Below are 19,738 nucleotides of genomic sequence, written 5' to 3'. Positions count from 1 at the left end.
GTGCTTTTAAACGCCTGCCTGTGCTCCCCTTCGAGGAATGCGGAGCCTTTGCCGTCCACAGAAGAGAAGGTATTTGGCAATTCTAATTACCTACCCACCCCAGTGCCGCTCCAACTTAATTTTAAAACACTATTTATACGGACTATTTATATGTTCTTTGCCACGGCAAAATGGGGGCTTGTGCTTGTGACACAAGGCACTGTTCACAGCCGCTTTGCAAACTTCCAAAAGGTAGCACTTTATCCCACGGGGACCACACACGGAGCTCGGAGACTATATGAGATGGCATGTGACACAACCAGCTATTCAGAGCTTGGTGCTGGGCTGTGAAACCAGGGGGAAATTCAAATATGCATAATTCAAACACATTTGGAGAGGTGGCGAGAAATAAAAAGTTTTCTAAGCTCGCGAGAAGCACATGTTGCCAGTCCCGAAGAACTGTCTCCAACCATTTCTTCCAACCAATCTGTTATTTCAATCTGTGTAATTATTTCCAGGGTCTCTGGCTTTTATTATAATGTATTTGGCTGCATTACAGTTTTGTAGATACTGTCTGATAAGTGGTGGTTGTTTTTTTTTAAACTTCATACAAAGAGAAGAAGGGTGTGTGCAGCAGGATGTGCACAGGGAATGTCCGCACACAGGACAGCCTCAGCTTGAAGCTGCAGAGACACAATCTGTTTTCAGCACCAACTGCAGAGCCAGAAAAACTCCATTTGGCCCTATATATTTTAATAAACACCACCACATGATGCTTTAACTATTTTTTAAAGTATTTTAGAAGTGCAATGTGCTCCTCACTCCCTATTCCCTGCTTTTATATTTACATTGGTTGAGGGAACCAAATCGCCTGGCTTTTTTATGGCTGTAATCTGAAAGCTGCCTTTCAAGAAAGCATTTTAGCAAAGTAGTCTTACTATATACTTTTTGTTCAATAAAGAAAACAAGGCTTTTCTGAACACTGATAACAGCAACGTTCACAAATTTAGTGACTGGAACAAGATTATGTTGGCTCTCAAGTGCTGGTAGTTCAGCATTACTTGGTATGTGCACGCTGCAATGTGCTTACTTGGAAAAGAAAGAATGTGTTTTAGTTGGGAGACATTTAATTTAATAAACCCTGAAAATACCTCCATTGAAGCTGTAAAAAAAAAGGGTATTTTTACAATTTTAGGTCAAATGCAATCTGACAGCTCTTTCATTATGCTGCATTTCTCACAATTGCCTCAGCTCTTACAACTTCGCTTATCTGTGCCACCACAGTAGTAGTGTTATCTCCGGCAAACAGAAGAGTTTGGAACATTGATTTCAGGACATTTTTGCTGCATCCCCTCCAAAAAGAAGAGTAATCTACTGGGCAGACTTACAGAAGGACTGCCCTGAGGGTGAGAAGGAGGAGCATGTACCAACCTTCAGCACTGTGACATACGGGGTTCCATCGGGTCCATATTTGCTGCCATTGACTTCCACGTGTTTCAGCCACTGGATGTGAGGCTGGGCATCGCTGTAGACCTTGCAGTGAAATTCCACATTGCTCCCTACCACCACAGTCTGGTTGGCAGGGAGTCCTGCTTGCAGGATTGGTCGGTGGGGTGACCTTTCTGAAAAACAGAAAAGAGGAGAAATCCTAATTTACTTGTCTTATTTTTCCCCAGCAAGTATTCTCCTCTGAAACATTCATCTCCTGGCTTTTCAGGGGAAGGGGTACAAATTAGGGTTTTCCCCCATGGGTGTCCTGATCACAGCTCTACCCAGGGCTTCTCAAGCCAGATGGGGAATGACCACCTGGGAAGGGAGGGGGCATTTCAGCCCTCCCACTCCTTCTTTAGGCCCTCTGCAGACCCACTAAGTAATTTACTGATCACAGATGTGAGCCCAAATTGTTGGCCAAAAAGAAGCTTGTTGTTGGTTTTAGAAGACACACGATCCAACACTTCGGGAAAGAAACCAAGCTCCTGCTCCCCATATCCTATTCCACATCACCACAGATCAGCTGTTGAGGGAAAACAGTGGAATCTCACCTAGCACATCAAGCTGGTACGTGTGCCTAATGTTGCCGTACTTGTTCTCCACGACGCACGTGTAATTCCCTCGATCTGACGGCACAACGCTCTCCATCACCAGGCTCCACTGCTGGTGTCGCAACTAGAAGAAATCAATCAAGCTCGTGGTCAAGCACCATCATCACCAGACCTTTCAATGAACCATCACTGAGCTTCCACACACCTGGACCCCAGAGGAAGCCTGAACATCACAAGGACCCGTTTACAAGGGTAATTAAAGGAAAAGGAAGAAGTATTCCACAGAAAGAGTCAAAGATCTGGAATGGTCTGCCCAGGGAGGTGGTGGAGTCACCATCCCTGGATGTGTTTAAAAAAAGACTGGATATGGCACTCAATGGCATGGTTTAGTTGAGGTGTTAGGGCATGGATTGGACTCAATGATCTTTAAGATCTCTTCCAACCTAGTCATTCTGTGAATTCTGTAAAGTCTTAATGAGAAAAGGCATTAAGACCAAGGCAAAAATGATGCAACACAATGGAACACATTGAGATTTCAATGGGGATTTCTATGTTTCCACAATAATCACAATAACAAAGTCAGCTGACAACTGAATGTGGCACCTCTCACTAGAATAATGACTTCAGCAGGCATCCCATAGGATCTATATTTTATGTATTTTATACTTTTTCATATTCTGATCTATATTTTAAAATGTCTGCACTATGGAGGCAATAGGTTATGGCGTTTGTCTGAACAGAAACATGTTTCTCCAACTGAGTTAGTCCCCTAAATTCCCTCTAAAAGACAGGAGCAAACATGTCCCGCCTCAAATCTAGTCCCTAGGATGCTTGGCCAGCCCTTCTATTTTGGCACTGAGTTTTATACTAGTTGGTTTTCTGGATGTGGCTCATGTCCAGAGCTGATGGTGGTTTAGTAGCAGAAGGGAAAGCATAACCCATGTCTCCACCCTGACCTGCTGCCCTGTGATCTCAGCTAGAATGCTTGTTTCTAGTGATTATGAAGGAAATAATGGATATGGAAAGCAAATCTTGAATTAATACAGAAAGCAACCAACAGTAACAAAGATGACTTCAGGGTGCAGAGCATATGAAAGGTCTTCAAATCTCTGGATATTAATTTGATGCCTTCTGCCACCCAAAGCAGAACATTTTATTAAACATTTTGAAGGTGACCCCAAGGACACAGAAGTAGGAGATTTACAATAATGCTACACTATAGAATGTCAAGGGCTGATGGAAAAAACAAGGGTGTAATTGCTCCTGGAGATCTCTTGCTGCAGCAGGTGAACTCAAATATGAAGTAATTTAACCTCTTTTGCTACACATAAATTGCATCCACATGCGTTCCGTAAGAGGGCCAAGCTGCAATCAAAGCCAGAACTTTGCGAAGAGCAGGTTTAAAACCATAGGACTAGACAGCTTACTTGCAAGATAAGCAAGCAAATGTAATTTTAACAATTTGTAGACCTCTGCAGCCCTGAAAATAGCACTGCTGAGCACCCCATTTTTCAGAGAATGCTGAATATGGCATTTCTTTTCATTTTAGAGTATGGGTAACAGGAGGCTGTGACCAAACATTTGGTACAGACATCTCAGCTGTGGAAGATGTCTGGTCAGCTCTGACTGCACCTCTGCCCACCCAGGACAGCACAAATGGAGGAGGTCAGTGAAGGAGCAGAACCAACATCTCACGTTTTGTAAAACAGCATCCCCCTTGCAGCATCTCTGTAGCCTTGTGGCAATTACAGAGTAAGAGAAGATCTGACAACAGAGAGCCTGGACCCCGAGCCCACAGCTGAACACTCTAGGCTGCCACGGAAGTTTCAGTGCAAATTTGTGGCTGCTCAGTGGCTCATTTCCATACTGGCTTGTCTCATAGTTGTGTCTAAAGGCTTCTTTAAATCCGCTTTTCAGCACTGCAAAACGCTTGCATCTGGAACCCCCAGGAGCTGCTCCAAGGAAACGGGGCTCCAGACACATGGATGAGTCTCTAGTCTGACCTATATTCTAAAACCAGGTCCAAATTAGGTGTTTTACAAAGGATGCACTTTCAAAGACACTTTTATGACACTTTCAAAAACTTCTCTGTCAGGTTTATGATGGGAACTTTGTACTCTGAATAGAGAAGAACCTGGGAACACAGACTAATGGGGCATAACTTGATTGGAAACCTAGGAAGACATTTTTAGTTTTGAAAACCTTTGGCAACAGATAGCAGTTCTCATGTTAGGATAGTCACTACACTCGATAAAACACAAGAAACATGAAGTGACTTAGTGCAGGCATTAATCAAGTGGGTGAGATACTGGAAATCCCTCTGGTTTATTTGGTGTTGTCATTCTTGGCTCCTTGTGAAACAAACATTTGCAGACACACTTGGAACCTCGTGTTTGCCAGACTGGTATGCAAGTCAGTGCAATGGTCTGGGGAAGGGATAATCCTCCATCTCCCCTCCCCCTCAGTCTTCCCTTCCAGGGTCATTTAACACACACAGGCTTACAATATTAAGAGATTCCAACACGGATTTAACCATTAATGCTCTTTGGGAAATTTCATATGATAAGTCATATGAATTTCTTTCCTTTACCAGTTAAGGATGAACTGTAACAAAACCAGGTTAGCCTGCCTATCATGTTTTCAACACTCACCCTTCTCTCTTGCAGGCTTTACACTGGGCGGTCACATGGGTCTAAATGCCATGTGCAAGGGGCAGATGTGGAAGAGTGGCCAGCTTTCATTTGCTGGTAACAGACTTCTCACAATCAACATTAAAACCCTTTCACACACTGAAAACAAATGAGAACATTCCCGACTCCAGGATTTCTGGGTTAAGACCAGATCTCGAGATGAAGCAAGCCAACCAAACCCTGCCAGATCTGGATCTTGCCCATTCTTTTCAAGCTGCCTAATCCTGTTACGAAGTTAAGTTGTAACCGGGAATTTAAATCTTAAATACATGAGATACTGAACAAGTTTTCAATCCCCTTTTCCGGTTCAAATCTCAGCTGATATCTATCAGTATATTTATACTGGATGAGATTTACACTAGATTACTTATATCTAAGTGTGGCTCATGACCAAAAGCAAGGAAATAAAGAAAGGAAAATTACAGAGAAAGATGTCTTTATATCAAGAATGGGACAAAGAACTACACCTAGACAGAGAGCTTAAACCAATCTTCCTGTAATTGTCCTGATATTGCCTTCAATAGCTCTTTTAAGCATTGACTTGTTGCTTGAAGGTGCCCCCAGAGAAGCAAAGCACAGCGATGCCAAAGACTCACTGCCGTGTTTCAGAGCATGAAACGTGTCAATTTAAACTCAAAGACAGATTAAAACTACTGGAAAGTGGGGAGGGGAATTGCTTTCAGCTTTAGATTTTTTTTTTTTCTGCAGGCATAATTTAGTGCAGCTGATGTGACACAGTTTAGTAAAAAGCCGTTGGAATGGTGCATGCAAGCCTGAAAACACTTCAGGATGATCCCTACAGCCTGCAATTAGTAAAAGATGCTTGTGCTTTGTGAACGTCATCTGCTGAAGAGCAGTTTACCCTCAGGAGTTGCCTCTCCACTTCTTTACGCTCCATGGCTTTTCAGAAGATCCAAACCTGAGCGTGTTCTCAGCCTCATCCAGACTGGAGCAGGGACAGGACTGAGGAAGGAGCTTTAAAAGCTTCACTGAAGCCATCACAAAAGGCTCTTTCAGAAACAGGTCTGAGCTAACAGGAAAGAAACAGCCCAAAACTGTGGGGAGGGGAGACTTTTTTTTGAATCCTTCTCTGGTTTCTGGAGCATGGCACGCTTTGCATGCCCAGTCTCCTTTCAAAACACTACGGATGTGGCAGGCATCAGCACACAGCTATTCCGAGTTCTGATGAAGGTGCCTTCCTACAAGGCACCTTCTCTCCTTAGCAGCAGAGTCCAGGAATATGTCAGGGCTGGCAGACTGCAGGCAGAAGTTGCTGCTCAAGAGTCCTTCCTGCTATGATGATTTTGTTATAATTAGCTGCAGCAGTTTTATTGCCCGCAAATAAAACCAGAAAAAAGAGTCTGACTGTGACCTCAAGGGGACAAAGTAATAACAGCAGCAGCAGAAGGTGAGAAATGCTGATTTTCCTTTTAAAATCCTGCCATAATTCATCATATAAAGTAGCACAGAGACTTCTGGCTAATTAAATAATTTGACTGCAGTGGAGTTTTGTGTCCCTGAGCTCTATCTGTAAACATGAGCCAGACCATTTTCCAGAACACCTCATGGTAGAAAGGAAGCAGGAAGAAGAAAGCAGCCAAGGAGCAGATGCTATTACTCTGGCTACAAGGGAATCCAACACTTGACCAAGGGTCAGTGATTTATACCACAAGAATGTTAATGACTACCAGCATGATGATCCAGGTCCTTGGTGAGGGATTTCCTATACCTTCACAGGACACTGAATAGGTTTTCTTTGAGAGCTGGGAATAGCTATGGCTTGGTCCAACACATCTCAATGCCCTGGGCTCATCTCCAGAAATTAGGACAGAAGTTTCTGCTCCTGCTTTTTCATGCCTGTTCACAATGCAACCATAAACCCAGCCCCGTTTTTACCTACTCCCTGAATGACCACTATAGACAAACTCAGAGAGAATTAGCCTTTGATCCCAAAGGACAGCAGTCCTTTTTAACACTTTTGGTGCCAAGCAATTCCTAAGAGAGCTAGAACCACCTTAATTTCTACACAGTACTCTTAAAACCACCCATGTTAATCACTGCACAATGCAATTTCCTAGTCGGCAGAAATAATAAAAAATTGAGATCCAAACCAAGACCTTACCTTAATGCCCCCAATCCTGTGCTCCCCTTTGAACTCCTTGCCGTTTTTCAGCCAGTAGATGGAAGGAGTTGGGTTTCCACCCGCCGGACATCGGAAGCGAACGGTGTTGGCGGCGGGAACTGCCAGCAGCTTCTTCTCCATCTTATCTGGCCGGGTCCAGAAGGGGACACCTGAGAAAGGAAAAACCAAGCTGAACAGGCCCCTCTCTGCAGCAGATGATATCAGCTGGTGAACAGATGCATTTGAAGAGTCTTTGGCATGTGCAGATTGACAGCTAAATTGCTACCTGCTGCCATTAAGATAAATGACACAGAAATGCTTTCCAGCTAAATGACTCTCATAGACATAGAGAGGGTGTTTGCATTTCAGTTTTGTGATGAAAGGTTCATGACCAAGTTCTTGTCTTGGTAATGCCAGTATAAATCTAAAGTGGCTCCTTTTAAATCAACAAGTAGAGTTATCCCAGATCAGGATGAGAATCTGGCCTCAATGTGTAAAAAGACACAGATGTACCTTTGGGACATTAGTAGCCAAGAAGCATAAACAGCAGAAAGATGTTAGAACTGTAAAAGAATGTTGATGGGCCAGCAAAGGAGCAGAGAAAATGTATGAGCTGAGTGCAGTGGAAAATGCTCCTCTCAGTGAGTACAAATGTAGTGTAGCCTCCCTAAGGGAAGGAAAGAAGAAAACGCGCCACTGCCAAACTGGTTTATCGTGTTTATGTTCTTTAAGTACAAGTGATTTTAGTTTTAAAGATTCATGTTACCTTTGAACAGGGATAAATTTTAGAACACCAGTGTTAGCATGAGATACTTTTTATAATCTGCCTCAAGTACAGCTACGTTCCTTGGCTGTGTTACAAACATTACATATTAACTCCAAATTAAGGCAGCAGCAGCAGCAAACTCATTATACTGGGAAGGAAGAAAAAGTTTTAAAAAAAGCCTCCCAAGCTTTCATTTCTGCTTAAGGCAACACTGCAGAGCTGCACATGCTATGTTTCCACTGCCATACCAGGGCCACATCAAGCCCCCCATATCTGTGCTCCACACCAAGGGCAAATGGAGATGGGGGCAGGCAGTGTCTGGGCTGCAAAATAGCAAAAAGGAGGCAAGGACTGTAAATGGCATCTCCTCCAGCTGGGTGGGAAAAACTCACAGACATGGAGCACCTATTGCAGAGGTGTGTGTGCTTCTGGCCAAGACAAACTGAAGGCACTGGTCCTCCAAGAACTGCCCAGGAGAACACGATGGCCACCAACACTTGGGACAGCCTTGCTGCTGGCCTCTCCTGCAGTGGTGACAATGCTCAGAAACAGCAGCCAGCATCACAGCCCCATCTCAGCGCTACTCTGAAGCCCCTGTAATCCCCTTCTTAATGACAAGCGTGTACCAAGTTTTCCCTCTTGCTGCATCCCTTTGAGATGCATGGGAGCTGCTCCCTTTCTCCAGCACTCCTTATCCCTGATGCATTTGGCTGCATGATACCCATCCCATTACAACTCCACTAAGTCAGTGATTGACCCCACCTTGGTGTAAGTCCCCAGGGTCCCCCATGCAGGCTCCCTGCTGCATTCCAGCTCCAAGGATATTGCAGGAAAGCTCATACATCTCAGCCAAGGCAATCCATGCACCCATTGGTTTTTAGCACCTGCCAACACTCTCCCCATGTTTCCTCCACCTTGCAAAGTCCATGAGGAACTGGATGCCAGGAGCTGCATCCAGGATGCCCCTCCATGTGCTAGAGACAGCCCCGCTGGGCACACCTCATGTCCCATCTGCTTTCCCACCTCTGCAGTGGGATGGCTGGACGTAACACCATCTCAGGGGGGGAAATCCAGTACTGAGGGTTTGCATCTGCCCTCAGCCTGCCTTGCACAACGTGATGCTTATCAGAGTCAGCCCCACGTATCAGAGGGATCTGCGCTCACACATCCCGCGTACGCCTTATTTTTCAAATAACGAAACTGCTTAAGGCCCTTTTCTTGCCAGGATCCAGCAGGATTATGGCTGGCACAAACAACAGCAAAAGGAGGAATCCCCGCAATTCCCGTGGTCCTGGAAAATCCCAGCTACAAACTTTCCTGTGAACATACAGCACGTCTAGAAGGCCTGAAGTACTACATGATAAAGTGAGCTAAAATTGGACATCAAGCAGCCATCTACCGTTCCAGACGGCAGAACTGCACAAAAATGGGGAATATTCCAAAAAATGTTAGAAGAGAGGGTGCAACCGCCCAAGGAACAGGTCTTGATGGTAAAAGGATGATGCTGTTATAGCATGAAGGAAGGGCAGAAACCAAGCAGACTGGGCAAATCCCCAGGCAGCAACAGGGGAGTGAATGCAGAGGACACCTGGGGTGGTGCTGGGAAGGCTGGAGAGGAGAGGGCCCCAGAAACCCATGCTGGTCCATGGTTTCTGAAGACTGGGCCATTTTCTGGCCAAATGCTTCCTTTTGACAGTGCACCTTGATTTTCTGGGGGCTACAGGGGAGAGGCGTGGCAAAGGCCAGGCACGGATGGAAAAGTCCCCTTTTGCCACCGCCACAGAGGGCAGCCAAATAACCTGCCTTGTTGTTTGATTAACCTATCTGCCCACAAGAAATCCCATTTTATGTTGTTGGTGACAAGCATCTAGGCACTGAGGTGTAATTACATCACATGGTCACCTCATCAGGGCCAGGCTCCTCCTTTTGCTTTTTGGGGCTCTTCCCTTTTACACGACATCTGCATGTGCTGCATGGTGACATTTTATCACATTTTTTTCATTCAAAAAGATGAGTCTGAACCTCACAGGAGATCCATCAACCCACTGGCTGCAAATGTTGTCACTGAAGCCAAGGGGGATTTTGCTATCACACATCTGAGAGCAGCAAGAAGGAGCCCAGGAAAATTTCCAGCTGGGGATATTCTCCATATGGAGCAAAGGCAGGATTCACTCCTGCCTGCTGCAATTAGACACGACTTCTTCCCTGAGTGCTTTCCCTCATTTGGGTGCTCTTCTATAAGATTCAGGGCTTGCCAGGGCTGGGCACCCCTGGATTATTGTGCCAAGACTCAAACAGGGCATTGCTCTCAAGTCAAACTGGAACTGGAAAAAAGCGTCTACACATTGAAAACAGTGCCTTTGTTCCCACTTGCAGGAGCAGCAAACAAAACATCCCTGCTTTTGCTTTGCTCTGCCCTCTGAGTCCTTTCATTACCACTTTTTAAGGGCCTGAAAACGTTGCTAACTCTTCTTTTCAAGCAAAGCTTGCAAAGCTCCAGAGAGTTGGGAGCGGGAAAAGAGGAAGGATGAAAGACAGGAAAATTTTCTAGACTAGCTCTCTATAAATTAATTACTAGTAATGGTTTTGCATGTGCAGGTGTGAAAAAAAAAAAAGGTACCCCCAAACATTATCACCAGCCCTTTCCCATCATCGAACACTAAGCCTGACAGTCCATTTTGTTCGTCAAAGACACCGGCCACCCATCCAACTGGAATGACCAATTAAAAAAAAAACTGAGAGCAATACTCGGAATAATTAATACAGCCAAGCACTCATTTAGCAATTAGGAGCTGCCACCAAATTCTGTGGCAGACAGAATCACCCTTAATTGTGTAATTTCCCCAGCTGATGCCTCCGAGGACAGAGCCAGATTTAATTGGAGATTATGGGGGCTCTTTGACGGTGCTGGGGCTGCGCAGCGGGGGCTCCAAACAAACAGATACAAGAGGGGTAGGGAGCGCTGGGGCAGAAGCGCAGTGTGTGAAAAGGGAGCTCTGTTTTTGTTTCGGGGCCAGGAAAAACAGCTGTAGAGAACAGAGGTATTAGAAAGCCTCTTTCTGCAAAGGCGGATCCCGGCTTGCGAAAAGGCTGCTACAAATGAGCTGATTTCAAGCTGTAGAAGTTTCTCCTTGCTCTTTTCTGCTGCCCATCCCTAGGGGACGCCCTGTTTCTGCACTGCCCTTCAGAGAGGAAGCTGAGAGTGAGCAAAGTAGGGCACTCCACATGGAATTTGGTATTTCCAACCCTTAAAATTAACAAGATTGGCTTCAAACTCATGATGCTGTTGGAATCAGCTTTCTCAACTCTCCACTATGTGAGGATGAGAAACTCTGTTGAGTAACACAAGCCAGAAAAGTAACTTATCATCACAAGGGGCCAGGACAAAAGGATTTTATTCAGTGATATGCAATGTGGCAACACACAGTGAGCCAGTCCGGGATGGACTGCCTCCCCTCAAATATGAAACACTACCAGTTACACTGAATAGATACCTTTAAGGTCACTTCCAACCCTAGCCATCCTATGAGACTGTGGTATTTTTCTCTTCCATGAAAGCATTTATTGCCTTTCCTCCTCTAACTACTCACCACAGCTGTGTCTGATGCCTGAGCAGGGGCTCATACACCCCATCAGTAGGGCACATTTTTGCCCCAGGAGATAGAGGACTTGGGTCTTTGGGCTTTCCACAGAACATGGCACTGGCTACACCGTGTGAGCCTGCCTGGGATGGTCCTTCAGCCCCTGCTCCTGGTGGGATGTCCTGACATTGGTGGTACCAGGGTTAACAACACAGCTCCCCAGACTCAGGAGACCTCTGAGGGTTAAGTGGAGGATCTGACATCAAAGAAAGCAACACAAAGCACACCCATGCCATGAAATGCCGCGCACTGACACATTAGGCTAATCAACCATTTTTAAAGCAGAAGGGAATCCAACTTTTTATAATAAGACCTTTAAGCAAAGACAGCCATTACCTTCAGGTCTAAAACCAGAGACAGCCTCAAAGTCAAGAAGACCCAGAAAACAGGCTATAAATACATGTGGTGAAATGTGTTTTTCTTTTCAGTGAAGAAGAACGTCTTTCTGTACCATAAGCCAGCTGATGTTTTGTGATACCTGTTGCTAAGAGATTGAGTTCTCTATAAACCACATTAAAAACTGTACAGAACAATCAGTTGTGCTCATCAGAAGCTGCTCTGCAGCAGGAAAAAATCCTTACCAAAACAGACTATCCCTATGTCTGTACCATTCTTCAGCAGGTACCAGGAGCCCTGAGCACCTCTGCAAAGGTGCCTGTCACCTGGCAGGATCTGGCCCCTAATTAGAAGCTATCAGAAAACCACTAACTGCTGCTGCTGGGTCTCCTGGCACTGTAACTCACCATTACTGTCCACACAGTGCACACACAACAGTATTAACTTATTGCAGTGGCAGACCTATTTGAAAGAGTCCACATTGCATGTGCAATGTTATGGGCAGGAGAGATTTTCCAGTCATGTTGAACTTCTGCCAGTGTACATGGCTGATTGGGAGTTCAAACGCAAGGCATTTATTTATTAAAAATACATCCACATGGGCAGCTCACTCTGCAGAAGTATAAAGAGCAGAATAAAACACAACACCAACACCTCTGAAGCCTGTAATGATCCTGATTAATGCTATTGCACTTAAAGAAAGCAGCACTGGGACTGAAAGGGATTCACTGTGAAAGCACCAAGCACTGTCCTGGGACACCCTTCCTCACAGGAGTGAAAGAAAAAGCCAGTAAGGCCAAAGACGTTGCTCTCACTTATAGCATCAGTAAATTTGGCCCTTGGCTAGTTTATGTTTTCTACTCTGACCCCTGTCAAGATGCTGGTAAGGACCAGAATCAGAATAGTTAAAAGTAAAGCAGACAAGGTTTGAAATGGTATAAAATTGGTGTGACATCAGTTCAGTAAAAAAAAAAAAAAAAAAAAAAAAAAATATATATATATATATATATATATATATAGAGTAAGTGGGCTTGTCTGGATTTACATGCAAGGGGAATTTGTAACTACACATCTATTCAGAATCTCAGCATCAAGTCTTCAAAATACAGTACTGCTGCTGTAGGATTCCACAGCAGCAATACCACTCTGGCAGCTGTTTCTAAATTTTTAGATAAAATTCATCATGGTTCCATCCTAAGGTCACTGATTTCAACACTAAGAGCGAGCTGCTGTGCAACTGCGTGAACACCCAGATGAGCTGCACTGCTTGGGAGCCACAGCTTCTGCAAAAAAAAGGCCTTTGTATCCCAGAAAAATAAATTACCTGTATCTTCTGACTCATCATCGTCATCCTCATCATCACCTGACGAAGGGGAATCTGGAAAGAGACAAGAAAGAAGTGAAGCAGAAAGAGGAGGGCACGTGGGGACACCGTGCTGGATGAGGCTGTTGGTCCAGCAAGGGACATCCAAGTGGTGGCTCCCCCTTCCCTGCAGCTCCACCAGCCCACCCCTCTGATGATGCTGGGCCAGGCACAACTGGACAGGAGCTTTCTCCACGGGGAGAGAGGTGTCAAGAGTCTGTCAGTGCTCTGAAAACGTGGTCCAATGTCAAATACTTCTCCCTGTGTGAAATGTTCTCTTCCTCATAAATACAAAAGAAATTCTAAACCGGAAAATTTATTTTTGCAGAACAAGTCTCTGACTGCTTCTTTTTTTTCTTCCCTCTAGCATTCACTCTGAAGACTTTTTATTTTACCATGTCTCAAAACTACAGGTCAGCATTTCTAATTCACTTCCCTTGCATTTTTCTTTTAACTCAATATCCTCCTACCACACCTCCCTCCATTAGCTCCTTGTTCAAACACTAAGACCAAAACTTTTGAACTCCTTGCAATCAAACCTCTCCCTATCAACATTTTGATGGCTATTCCATGAACCAGTTCCCTTTAGTTATACTCCTCCCACAGAGACACCTCAAGGCTGTAACTAAATACAGGTTAGCAGGTGGGAATTTTCCATCTGTATCTCTCCAAAACATTCTGAACTGCTTCTTTTCATGTGGTCTAACATTTCACCTTCTCCAAGCTGTCCACAATGAAGGCTCAGTCCCTCTTCCCCCCATCAAGTGACTACTGTAAATGTAAATGCCATAATCAAATAGCAGCTTAGTGTTTGATTTAGTTTACACAGTTTAGTTTAGTACAGTTCAGCATCTGGAAGATTTAGCATCACTGATATTACATAATTTCCAGGTATTTTTCTTTGAAATAAAGGCAAAATGCTAACAAACCAGCAGCCTTTATGTTCTGAGACAGTGGTAAGAGAACTTGGCCTTAAACACAAGAAAACAGGAAACATTATGAGTGTTCAACATGTGGTCAGAAACGTAAAGAGCTGCTTTAGATCAAGCCAGGCAGAACATCTTTCATTGCAAGATGCACTGGAAAACTTTTTACCAGTGGAGGTAAAAATGGAAAAAGGAAAAGGTGGGGAGGGGATAAAAGGAGGGAAAAAGAAGGAAAGGTAACAACAAATAGTTCTTCCCTGCAGAATCTGGAAGGGCCTCCCAGGCATTTTCGCCATGCACAGAAGCAACACAGGAAACATCTCCCCGCCTTAGACTGCAGGGGTTCATCATGCTTTGCACCTTCTCCTTGGCAAAGCCTCAAGGACGACTTCAAGCATGTATCCAACTGCAAATCCACAGTTGAGGTCCTGCTGGCAGCAGAACTAGGGAAATGCCATGGGGCTTGCTGAAAGTGAAGTGGATGTTTAGGTGTTCTGGCTGATCCAGCAGGTTTACTCACGTCCTGGCGAAGGCAGAAACTGAGCCAAACCCCCACCAGCACTGACGGAGAAATCAGCACCTTCTCAGCTCTGCTCTCAGATTTGGTTACCCATATATTAACACATGATTATAGTTAACTTCTACTTTCCAATGGATCCATCATGACCAGAGGAATAGAATCAATTTTTAAACTAATTCAAAAACATTTTCACAAGGTTGAGGGAAGTCTTTGACTCTGCTTTTAAGATGAGAAGTGCAGCTTAGATTTTAAGACCAAATATCCCATATTCTTAGCTATTGTCCTATTCAAGTTACTAAAACATCACCTTTTCAAAAAGTTGACTAAAACGTATAAGCTATTTGTTTATAATTTACTAAAACAGTGATCCTTAGCAGAAATTGTTGAAGTATTGGCAAGAACTGCTCAAAAGTGTTTTAATTATGAATGAAAAGGGACTTAATTTGTTCAGTCACCTGTTTTGTAATGCTTGGCCTTGGGTATTTTGAAAGCTCTGTTTGCTGGTACCAGCCTGCAGGTCGTGTTCATCACAGGGGTGCTGCTCAGCCACTAAATCCAAAGGCTGTTCTGTGCATGAAGTGGTTGCAGAAATGGAGTTTCTGCCAACAGGGCTGGATATCAGTTTGGGCACGCTGCCTCTACACGATCCTTTCCAAGTGTTCAGGTTTTAAGGGGACAGTATGTTTCTTTTTGTAAACTAGCAAAACACTCCAGCCCTTGTCTGTCAAGGGAGGAATTTTAAAGAGATCAAATCCTGCTATTCATCAGCCTGGTTCTCAGCCCCTGAATGCCAGCTCCAGCATCTAGCTGCTCTGCTTCCAGCATCAAACATCCCCTGTGCACAGTCAGAGTCACTGCAGAACAGTCAGCTTGTTGCAGACTCAAACCTCATGGCTCTATGTAGGAAAATCCTGATATGCCCCTAAGACATGGAAGGATCTCTCAAAATGGAAATTACATGTGGATCAGCTATTCCAAGCACACCTAGCCTAGTCTTGCTCACTTAAGAACAGAGATCAGAGCAATTCCAGTGTCAGTACAGCTTTAAACCAGTTTAATGTAGAAAACAACTCCAGCCCCAAACATCAGATATCCACATGAACACCTGACCAGACACCTGAACTAATTGCTGGCATTACCTTTAAGAATTGAGGACACAAACCACAAATCTCCAATCACAATCTCATCTCTGCAGTGCCACGCTGAGCAATCAATACTAATTATGAAGAAATATCTGAGTATATGAGAGGCACCCCTATTGCCACATAAAGCAGGGCTTCAAAGTTTAAAAGAAGTGCTGCTGACAGCTATAAAGGAGGCTCCCACATTACCAGCACTTTGGTGGTAATGACAGTAGGCTAATAGAATCAAAGACTCATAATGTTGTCAGAAAGCAGGTTCAGGTTACTCGCTAGTTCTTAAGCTGTTATTAGCTATTATTAGTGAAGAGGAAAATACAGGGGCTTTAACTTTTTAAAAGCAGTGGATTATCAGTCCTTCCACTATTAAAAACAATTTCTCACTTTACAAACTTTTGGGGCTGGCAGCTGTTTCATTTGAGCATGTAACCAGCTGCCCTCTCCTGCCTCCCTGCTGCCCCTTGAACTCAAAAGCATTTTCATGTCACTTAGGAAAAAAAGAGAGAGTAACATTTCTAACAACCTGCAGTTTGCTGGATAGTTCCAATAATCGTACCTAGTTAAAGAAAGCCTTTCAAGGGCCAAATACTTCTTTAACCATTTAATTGATATGACCTTGAAGCATTCACAGCAATCTCCAGTAAAGCTCAATAAAAAGCAGATGTTGCTGAAGGCTCGGTGAAACGAGCTTTTATTCTCATGATGGGATTTCTCTCACACAAAATCCTATTGCACAAGAAAGCTCTCTATGGAGTGGATGTGATTCACAATTACAAACATCTCTGTGTTTGGTTTTCACACAGAGACTCTTACTTTTTGAGGAACTTTGGAGAAAGGAACCTGCTATTCAAGGATTCTCGAAAAAGCTCCAATAGTTTAAGAGCAAATGAAAGTTTTCAAAACCTGAGATCCCCAAGGGGCTAATTCTCCTGAAAATTAAGGCTTTTAACCTGTGATCAGGGGAGTTTTTATCTGCTCACAGTGATGAGTATCCACCTACCAAGGCACCAGCCTGAAATCATGAAAATGACCTTTGTGTTGGTGGTTAGCTATCTGGAAACAACAGATTTTTCTGGCACTCTGTGTTTAGGGATCCAAGCTAGGACAGCTTGTAGCTGTTCTGTTCTATTGTCCTCATCACAAAAAATATGGCCAAGCAAATGACAGCATGCGCTTTGCTAACACAGCACTTGCTTGCAATGTCTGAATCCCAGTAAGTAACTTTAACAAAGCACATAGTTTGGATATACACAGTTTGCAGATAAGCTACCTCTAAAACAAGCTAGCAATTTGTGATAACTGTGATGGAGGGCAGAGATTTACCAGCTACAACAGTCTTCAGGAACTTCCAGCTCTTACGTGCAATTTTGCCACTGATTTGTCACATAACATGGAAAACATCATTCAACCCCTGTCAGCCACATTTTGTTCACTCACAAAAAACTTCAAAGCCACATGTAGCATTGCATCTATTTGAGTGTTAAGGGGGATTTGAGGTTCAAGCTGACCAGCACCCTTTCTAAGTCTCTCTCAGTATTAACATCAAGGTTCAACATTTGGTATGGACACACAACATTCTTCAATTGGTTTGCTTTGCCAGTCTAATCACTGCCAGGAGTTACCAGAGAGGTACAGACCTTCCAAGGACAGACAAACACCACAAACCACCAGTTGTGCTGAACATGTGAAAGGGCAAAAATTTTTTAGAAAAAGAAAAAAAGAACAGAAAATCACTGAAACAGCTGTATTTCTGCACATACCTGTAACTCTGACTGTAAAGTTTCCCAGGACCTCGTTGGAATGCCTTGGCTTGCAACTGTACAGCCCCGAGTCATCATATGACACATTGATTATCTTCAACAGTTTTTGTCCAATATGAGTTCTGTTGGTAGGTGCAATTCCAATACCATCTTTAAACCAGAAAACAGACACAGAAGAGCCTTGGGTGTTGCAGGAAAGTTCAATGGTATCTCCATTTCCAAACACCAACTCTTCCAGAAAGGCGGTCTCGCTCCTCAAGTATTCTGCAAAGGGAGAAAGAAATAGAGATGAATAAATAAGAGCAGGTGTCAGAGATAGAAGGAGTGTTTGAAAAAGAAACATATCTTGTATTTGCTTGACTGATGCTTCCATGTGCCCACACCTTCCCCTTGCCTGCCACAGGCAGGTAGCTGTGCAAAGACAGTCAGGTCTCTGGCTGATCTACAAGGATGGCTTTGACCCTGTAGCAACCAGAACACGTCCGCCCCACCAGGTGCATCACAACAAACAGCACAGACCTCTAGAAGGGTCATTGCAACACCCAGTGCTGCAGGTGAGGGGGTGATCTGGCAGAAATAAGTGTGTGCTGGCACGTTCACAGCTCAGTCTCCAAACCTCCTTTTGTTTATTGCTGTGAGTCTGTCCACAAACCCTACGAGACCCAGCAAGGACAGAAAGGAGCAGAACTGGGGATAAACCAAATTTCTTATGTGACTCTGAGCGACCCAAAGGCAACGTCTGTAGGCTGAAGAAAACAGGTGGAAGGCTGGACAGAAGATAAAAGCTAAAAGAAATGAAACCATCACTAGCTTCCTACTGAAGTTATTCTGTGTGCAACAAAAGTGCAGAACCAAAGACATCTTCACAGATTATGACTTCACTGTGAAACCAGTGCAAGTAGAGCAGCTTCAAATACCTGAGGATGTAGCATTGGCTCCAGGCTGCTCTTTTGCCTTGAGGTGAAAGAGCTGGAGCAGGCTATAAGAGAAAAACTTATTGCTTTTCTCCTCTTGTCATGTGGGTTTTTATTCTTGTATAAATGTAAAGATTTAAAATATTAAAATGTTGCAGTCAATAGCCTTGCAAGGTAGAAAGGAAGGATTCTGGGAGCCTGAAAAGGTGGTATTTCATGGGAGGTATTGTCTCGCAGGAGGCAAAGCCCACACTCATTGGCATTACAAAGAACCTCTCCTCATACCACAGCAGCAATTCCAACCCAAATATTTTATGGTTTGGCCAGAATGTTGTGGTGTTCATGCAGTCAAAGGTTTGGGGTGTAGGGTTTCTTTCCCTTTTAATAAAATTGTTCCCTGAAATCATGTACTTTTAGTAAATAAAAAAAGAATATTTAGCTCCATGCAGAATCTCCTTGCTATCAGACCAGCACTCATTGCTACATTTGAGTGTTCACCCATGGTCTCTTCCCAAATGGGATATATCTCTGGGGAAAATATGGTCAAGAAATATTCTGATTTAAATGTTCAAGTTTTTTCTTCATTCTTCTAGAATATGAGGATTTTTTCACTGGTGCCAACTTTGGCTTCAAATTAAAATGCCCTGTGGACAGCTTTGCACTTCCAAGACTGAATACTGGTCTAACTGATGGAACCTCTTGCTAATTTAATCTACTGGAAAACAAACCCCACACAACTGTACAACCCCTCCACACAAAACACAGTTCTACCAAAGCTGTTTGCCAAACGATCAAGCCTTGTATATTTTGGCTTTTGTATTATAAACCTACTGAACAGGAACAAGCCCAGACTAAGCACAGGCCAAACTGTACTGGTTAGTCATTTAAAAGGAAATAACTCTTTTTCAAAAAACCATAATGAACCTGGGTTACTGACAAAGCAGCAAAGAATTTTTATAAAATGTATAGAAGGAATGCTGGAATGAAGAGGAAAGTAAGACTCAGCAAATGGACTGGGGTCTCAAGCTTCTTCTCTGGAATGAAGCAACACCTCTTGTTTCTGACAACTTTATTTTGGCATCTCTACCCTCAGTCTCCCCAGTAGGTCTGCAGCAGATGTTGTGATGCAAAGTTTGGTTCTAGAGACTTCATTCATACTGACTGGGAATAATCTCAGGGTAGATGCAGCAGTGAATTAAAAGGAGAACACTACTAATGGTCTTAATCTGTTAATTCTGTTAACTGTTTTCCAAACTTTTGCTTCTATACTTATAGCTTAAAAAAATAAATAGGACCCAAACTGTAGATCTCCACATAGTATTTAAATGGGCACACAAATGCTTTTAAGCACTTTGCCAACTGTGACTTTTACTCTCATTCCTTATATAGCTTTCAAGTACAAAGATAAACCTGAAAGCAGAGACAGTCTCATTTTCATGCTTAAAACAGCAGGAGTTCAAAGCAGGGAATCAAAGCTCACATCTCTCACAGGGTGACCAGAGTCCAGCACCTCCTTCCTGCCTTCCAGTGCAATGTGCCT

General features: G+C 43.7%; 1 protein-coding gene across 6 annotated transcripts in view; it reads right to left on the bottom strand.

The window, feature by feature from the left end:
* FGFR3 (fibroblast growth factor receptor 3) overlaps window positions 1–19,738 on the bottom strand; it is a 55,534-nt gene that overhangs the window by 16,688 nt on the left and 19,108 nt on the right. For all 6 annotated transcript variants that reach the window (XM_068188468.1, XM_068188469.1, XM_068188471.1 and 3 more), the window contains exons 3-7: window positions 17,285–17,548; window positions 12,901–12,954; window positions 6,834–7,003; window positions 2,022–2,145; window positions 1,411–1,601 (exon numbers count right to left, since the gene is read on the bottom strand). In XM_068188468.1, coding sequence (XP_068044569.1) covers window positions 1,411–1,601; window positions 2,022–2,145; window positions 6,834–7,003; window positions 12,901–12,954; window positions 17,285–17,548 — 803 coding nt within the window. The remainder of the gene's footprint in view (window positions 1–1,410; window positions 1,602–2,021; window positions 2,146–6,833; window positions 7,004–12,900; window positions 12,955–17,284; window positions 17,549–19,738) is intronic.

The sequence above is a fragment of the Anomalospiza imberbis genome, chromosome 4 (assembly GCF_031753505.1).
Source record: "Anomalospiza imberbis isolate Cuckoo-Finch-1a 21T00152 chromosome 4, ASM3175350v1, whole genome shotgun sequence".
NCBI lineage: Eukaryota > Metazoa > Chordata > Aves > Passeriformes > Viduidae > Anomalospiza > Anomalospiza imberbis.
The sequence above is the reverse complement of the archived record's forward strand: the minus strand, read 5'-3'. Positions and strand labels throughout refer to the sequence as shown.